The 7,500-nt window shown below is 40.1% G+C and overlaps 1 protein-coding gene across 6 annotated transcripts in view; it reads left to right on the forward strand.

Annotated features, from left to right (window-relative positions):
* The window catches only part of LOC136834810 (hematopoietic prostaglandin D synthase-like), a 22,985-nt gene extending 20,221 nt beyond the window's left edge, over window positions 1-2,764 (forward strand). For all 6 annotated transcript variants that reach the window (XM_067097550.1, XM_067097547.1, XM_067097549.1 and 3 more), the window contains 2 exons: window positions 415-535; window positions 1,830-2,764. In XM_067097550.1, the coding sequence (XP_066953651.1) occupies window positions 415-535; window positions 1,830-2,030 (322 nt within the window). In that variant the 3' untranslated portion in view covers window positions 2,031-2,764. The remainder of the gene's footprint in view (window positions 1-414; window positions 536-1,829) is intronic.
* The last annotated feature ends 4,736 nt before the right edge of the window (window positions 2,765-7,500 follow it).

Here is a 7,500-nt window from a genome sequence, read left to right on the forward strand (position 1 = left end):
GGGGCGGGGGGGGCGGCCTAGGTTGGGCCAAGATATTTTTGGGGGGGCCCAAAGAAAATTACAACTAATGTACCAATTCTGTAATTAGTAAAATATATTATTCCCGAATGTATATATCCATGTGAATGTAGAAAAATAATAGTATTAGTGATTAGTAAACCTGTATTTGAAATGATAGAGCTCAATTTTCAGTTAATTTTCAACTCTTACCGTATGCAAGTGTATCAAATACTGTAAAGTTAAAGTTTAGCTACAAAGGTAATAACGCCACTGGCCCCATATGCTCCAAAATTCTTCGCGTAAGTTTAATGTAAGTAAACCGCACATACTGCAGGACGCACTGCTGACTCAGAAGGTCGACTTGCTCTGTTCTGTCACTAATGTTGAGTTTCTCTTTGTCTCTTCTTCAACCAGACTTCGTCAGGACGTCGCCCAGCAAACGAACATGTATAATAAAGCGAAGGGAAGATTGCCCATAATCTTTATGAACGTAGAGAGAGCCATCACCGAAGAAGGGTGGATTTACTCAGATGAGGTAAGCAAGAACTTCAAACTTTCGTCAAGTTCAGGGTCGCAGTTATGAAGAGCGTGGTAGTCATGTTCTCTGTTATCAATAAGATTGTTATCTACACCAGGGGAAACGTTTGAAGCTTCGTGACGCTGAGATCAGCAGTGGGAATCAGTGGCTCCAGTGAGCATTACTGTTCTTAGTGTGTGTGTGAGTGTGTGTGTGTGTGTAGGCAGCCTTGGGCACTTCAGTGGTACCGAATGGATGTTGTTGTCCCTCTACTGAATCAACGACCATCACCCTACAGCCTTTGGCGCCTATAATAATAATAATAACAAAGAAATCTATAATGCTTAACTGGCCTAGTTTAGATGGTATGCTTTATAAGGTCGATTCTCAGCAGAATGTGAAACGGCACCCCCTTTTCATACCCAAACTTCCCTTTTCGTTATTTTATGTATATTATCACCTTTAAAATAGAAAACCTGAGGTAATTCTGATCATCTAATCTGCAACACCATTTGATCCATTGCTAAAATTGATCACTTAATGAAATACCTAATTTTTCTATCTGTCAAACAAAATGCCTTCATTGCAGGCATTTTTCTTAACTAATTGATAAATAAAGTTAATAAATTATCTGTCTACCTATCTGCTTTCGTTGCACCTGTTTTGTAAACTTAACAACCAGTTAATGAATTATTTTACCTGTCCATCTTTATTTATCTGCTTACCTACTTGCTTTTCGTAATTGATAGATTACTTTAGTCACTAATAAATCAGTGAATGGCCTTATCTATCTATCTATCTTTCTATATATCTGTTTATCAATCAGTTTGCGTTCCTATCTATCTCTCTATGTATGTATGTATGTATGTATGTATGTATGTATGTATGTATCTATCTATCTGTCAGTTCTCCTTGCAGATGATATCTTAATTCATCAGTCAATTGATGAATGACTTTACCTAGCTATCTTGATTTCTCAGTCCATTTTCTAGTAGATGATTCCACTAACGAATCAGTGAAGGACCACATCTATCTATCTATCTATCTATCTTTCTATCTGTCTATCTTGATTTATCAATCCATTTTCTAGTAGATGATTCCACTAATGAATCAGTGAAGGACCATATATATCTATCTATCTATCTATCTATCTATCTATCTATCTGTCTTTCTATCTATCTATCTTGATTTATCAATCCATTTTCTAGTAGACGATTCCACCAGCGAATCAGTGAAGGACCACATATATCTGTCTATCGGTCTATCTCTCTATCTATCTATCTACTTACCTGTCTATTTGCTTCCCTTGCAGATGACCTGGGTCGACGTATTCGTAGCGGCCTACTTCGACCTCTTCAACCTCTATTACCCAGGGATAATCGACAACTATCCCCTGTGCCAAGAACTGGTGACTAAGGTGACTTCTATCCCCAAAATTGCCAAGAGGATCGAGGAAAGACCCGACTGGAGCGACTTCGAGACACCAGTGAACATGAACCCCGAGGAAGAGTGATTTTAGCTGGGAATTTTGGCGCGGGTGTTAACCCGGTCCCTATCCACCTCCGAGGTGCTAGTACTAAATATGGCGGAAGCTCAACGGGACGCCGTGTTTAGTACTACTAGCCGCTCGGGGATCAAAGGTATCGTTTACTGATATAATGTGTCGACCACACAATTTAGAAATGTGTACATAATACTTTGATCTCCGAGGGGCTAGTACTAAACATGGCGTCACAGCTTGAGTTTCCCCTGGACTTTGACAAGGGAGGATACATACCGGATTAATACCTTTGGCGTAAACGTGTCCAATTATTCGCGAGGTCTGATGTCACCAATGTGGTCTTCAGATGCTGAGTTAGGGATATTCAAATCGTTTTAAGACATATTTTTTTTAAGCTAATATGTGTTGGGGTTTTTAGAATCTGTGAATTTGTAAGTATGCTTGATCATAAGAGAGATGACAGCCAATATACTGAATGATAAGAATATATGGCGCCCTCATTTCAGTTGCATTTTTCTTGAATGTGGCTGTGTTTCGTTTATGAGACGAACGTACGTCGAGTTTAATTTCATTCACAAATATCTAAAGTATTACACTTTATGACGAAGATGAGTTGACTGCTCTCAAAAATGAAGGTGATTTTTAGTAGTGGTTCAATCACTTGCTGACTGTTTTATACACTTTTATGTCGGGTAATTTTGCTCCATTATTTTTTGTTCATTTTCCAAATAAAGTCTTTATTTAATTATTATATAATGTTTGTCCTTAAGTCAACATTTGTTTCCAAAACTGATAGATTATTGATTGTTATGTGTTGACAACGATTACCTACAAAGCATTAGTCCAATATAAATCAAATGCAATGTTTAAGTAATGGAGATTTTTAAGCAAAGAATATGGCTAATCTTGTTTTGAAATAATAATAAAAAAGGCACTGGCATAGAAATAACGGCATATTTAAATATTAAAACCGTGAATAGAAATATAAGTAAATATTAAAACACGATGTATAAATAATAAAAAATTAATTTGTATATAGAGCAAAGGCACAGACGAGAGCTTGCGGATTCTTAAAGAAATAAGCTTACATTTTTCGGGAAATACAATCAAAACCTACAAAGTGAGATTTTTGGGTTTTACAGGTTTTGCCTACCTTCATTATTGTAGTAAAACAATACAGAACAGTCCATTAAACAATAGTTTTCTTACTGACACTCAGACGAAGTCTTATTGTCTGCTCAAATGGAAAACGCAGCCCCTCTTCTGTTAGCTTTAAACATTCTAGATACACACACCATTGTACAGCAGAATCTCTCACTAAAGCTACTGAGCTGCAAAGAGGAGGCCATTTTTTATTACCTAGAAGGTCGCTGGAGCTTCGTTGGTACATTAGACGAATAAATAAAGATTGAAATTCAGTACGTTGATGGACTCGTACATATCTGAAGTTTGGATAAACTTCAAAAGATGTTGCGAATACAGCTGGATACGAATTTAAGGTCCTATCCTTGCAAATCAAAACGTTGCAAAATCAGGATTTTAACTTGACCTAGCTATCAATTTAGAACCGCAAAGAAAATGTCAAGATCTTTTGTTGTGAGGATACTCATTATCTATTAATAAGTCTCAAGGAGCTAGTGAAGGTCAGACGTCCTTGAGTCCTGGTGTACACTCATGGGAAGAAGAACACACGGGGACAAGAGGTGAAGCCCTCACTCAAAACTAATGATTTACCAGTGATTTATGGGTGTTATTATAATAAGGTGGGTACATTCTTGAGGAACAGTTTGACAGGACACGGCAAGAGGTCACCATGACATGCCCTCTAACCCCATGCGTCGATACAAGAACAAACGGCTGCGTAGGTCGAGGGCATATTCAGTCTGCTGGTTCTTTCATAACGACAGGTGCAAATTAATCAGTTTTCTTCTTTCTCCATATTGGATGCTAGCTCCAGGGAAAGAGGAGTACTATAGCTTCTGAGTGAAGTCAAAAGTTATTTTAATTAACAAAATGATAAAGGGAAAGAGTAAAGACAGAAATGAAAAGGATTAGAAACGATCGATGTGGTTCCTTACAAGCAAGTTGGGCATGGTTGTCAACATGGCCGTCAGACGAGGAATGGAGACAGGCAGACGTTTGTTGTTTTTTTACACTTACTTTACGTGTAATAAGATAAAGAATGTACAACTCCCATCCACTTGATAACTTTTTAAAGTTAATGTACAAGAGCTCGTGCTGCCATGCAGTAAGGTCAACTGAATCTTAAACAGAAGCAACCACGGGTTTCTGATGAGCGAACACGTTTAGATTCACGTACACCTGAAGGTAAGATTAATCAAAACATTGTCTAAACTAATCTAACCACTAAACCTCTATCAGAATAACAGACTTGGTATGATAAAAGTAGCGTAGTAGATCATTTGGTGTTAGCGACAAATAGATATTTATTTTAGTGTACAGTAGTACCATGATAGAAAACGAAATTATAATATATTATAGAAAACTACAAGAAGTGTTTTATGGTAGACTATTTTAAGTTTCATTACTCGTCACGGTTAATCAAACGACTAAATACAAACCTTTTATCTAGTGGCGTAGTCAGTATGTCAGTCGTAAAATGAAGTGGGGTTGTAAAGGCTGTTAGTCGATTGGTAAAGGTATTATACTGAAAAACAACGCAATGGTCAATGACTCATTCTGAATGATTCACCAAATGATGAATCATGGATAAACTCCCTGTACAGTTAAAACATCAAGAAGCGTTAACCACTTCATACGCCTATTCGGGAGCGGGGGTGAGGTTCATCATTACAATGTTAAATCCTCTTAAAAACACTGCACCATTCATTTCTATCTTGCTCGCATTCTTGCGCTTTTTTGATGTTAAGGTCCTTCTTTTCCAATGCCTATTCCCCCGCCCCCCTCAGCATAATCGCCCATTTCCGTCTTTCTTTCATCCTTCCCTTCAGTTATCTGGACTATATATTTTTTTAACCAGTTTACTATTGTATTCCCTTCCGCATGTCCGAACTATTTCAAAATAATATGCTCCATCCCTTCATCTATGCTATTTTACCACTTTTACTTACCTTGTAAGGACTGGGTTATGAGCGACATACTGGCTGGGTGTTAACTGGTTTATTGGTTGTTCCTTACTGCGATAAATGTACAGAATCTTGGAAGATGTTATTGACGCGTGCGAGCGGTAATGTAGCGTCTACACACAGACAGGTAAAACGGACATAAAAGGTTCAGACATCTGTGTTTGTCGGCAGACAAACAGATGGCGATATCAAGAGACATGATTAACATATGGTGATGAAACATACATCAGTGGAAGGGTCAGGAAATTCTGCATATGACCAATTGCATGAGATTCAAGACAGATTAATGGATACAATGCAATAGCATAATAAATGTGAAATGGAGAGACCTTTATGCGTCTTCACAAACAGAAACATACACACAGTTTGATACAGAAGATTCGTTGGAACATTATGAGTACATGATTAGAATGCTTGCATGGCAATGCAAGTAGTGGTGATTGTACATACGTTAAGACAACAATGCTTAGGGAGAAACAGACGGAAATATTGTATGGTTGCAATCGCGTTCCTGTAGAGAAAGAAGACGAGACGCTCCTGTTTTGTCCTGTCGACTCCGATGATGACGATCGACGAACACACGAACACACACGTGTTTGAAGAGACAGCGTCGGGGCTCTTACAAGTACTCTCCCCAAGACGTGTAACGTCTGATTGTTTGGAAGAGACGGCGTCGGGGCGACGGGCTCTTACAATGTTCCCCACAAGCGAGGCATCGATGCGGAAATTGTCTTGGCGACAATTGTAGTTGGCTCGAAGGGCTTGGGCTAGGGGCGGGTAGGAGGCTGAAGGGCGGCACCGGCCAGCAGGAGCTCGAGGAGGACGGGAGCTGGTTGAAGGGTGACGTCGGATGATCCTTCGGTGGCCGGCTCGAGGGCTGAAGGATGACGGCGGCTGATCCTGGTAGCCAGCTCGAGAGGGGCGGCAGCAGGCTGAAGGATGACGTGGCTGGTCCTTCGTTGGTCAGCTCGTCCAGTACGAGTGCGGGGGCGGCTTCAGGTTTCCTGGAGGAGGTATCCAGGGCTCGGTGGTGGAGTGGGTCATCTCGGAGGGTCGGACTAATACTGAGAACTCAGGAACGGCGGGAAACAGCGAGGCGGCGAAGGGTCTATCAGGCGTGGGTCGTCATCTTGGGTCGGCCGGGTCCTTCGAGTCACTCCGGGGTCACCAGTGTAAGGACTGGGTTATGAGCGACATACTGGCTGGGTGTTAACTGGTTTATTGGTTGTTCCTTACTGCGATAAATGTACAGAATCTTGAAGATGTTATTGACGCGTGCGAGCGGTAATGTAGCGTCTACACACAGACAGGTAAAACGGACATAAAAGGTTCAGACATCTGTGTTTGTCGGCAGACAAACAGATGGCGATATCAAGAGACATGATTAACATACGGTGATGAAACATACATCAGTGGAAGGGTCAGGAAATTCTACATATGACCAATTGCATGAGATTCAAGACAGATTAATGGATACAATGCAATAGCATAATAAATGTGAAATGGAGAGACCTTTGGCGTCTTCTACAAACAGAAACATACACACAGTTTGATACAGAAGATTCGTTGGAACATTATGAGTACATGATTAGAATGCTTGCATGGCAATGCAAGTAGTGGTGATTGTACATACGTTAAGACAACAATGCTTAGGGAGAAACAGACGGAAATATTGTATGGTTGAAATCGCGTTCCTGTAGAGAAAGAAGACGAGACGCTCCTGTTTTGTCCTGTCGACTCCGATGATGACGATCGACGAACACACGAACACACACGTGTTTGGAAGAGACAGCGTCGGGGCTCTTACAACCTGCACATATCTCACCTTGTCAGTTCTTACATCACATATACTACGTAAGCAGTTCAGCCCTCTTTCCTTCACCCACGTGCAACATCCACACTTCACTTCCACAAGGGAGAGTTGCCTCAACAATCCCTTCGTGCAGGGTAGATTCGGTTCCTAAGCGCTCACTCCACAAACACAGTTGCGGGCACACTCCACTGTTGGCGTTAGGTGCAGAACTGTTTAACTTTAAACAGTTTGGCTAGCTTTTCTCCTTGGTATTGTTAATCCCTTTTAACAAATGACACCGATTTCCCTTGCTATTTACAGTTAATCTATTTCCTAAGTGTTTTAACTGTCTTTAGCTTTACTTTCTTCAAGACTTCATTAAATTGGGTGTTTGTTTTATTCCTTGAACATTATCCTTTTCTGCAACATATAGGCCTACTTGAAATAAACCTTTGCAAGTATACTCTTTATTGCCGTACTTTTTCAGTATCACCTGTCATAATCATTCCCACTACTTATTACCCCTCAAAATGTTAAGGTGATGTTACTGAGCTTATTTTTTTTTTACAGATTATTGACAAGC

This window comes from Macrobrachium rosenbergii, chromosome 54 (assembly GCF_040412425.1).
Source record: "Macrobrachium rosenbergii isolate ZJJX-2024 chromosome 54, ASM4041242v1, whole genome shotgun sequence".
Lineage (NCBI taxonomy): Eukaryota > Metazoa > Arthropoda > Malacostraca > Decapoda > Palaemonidae > Macrobrachium > Macrobrachium rosenbergii.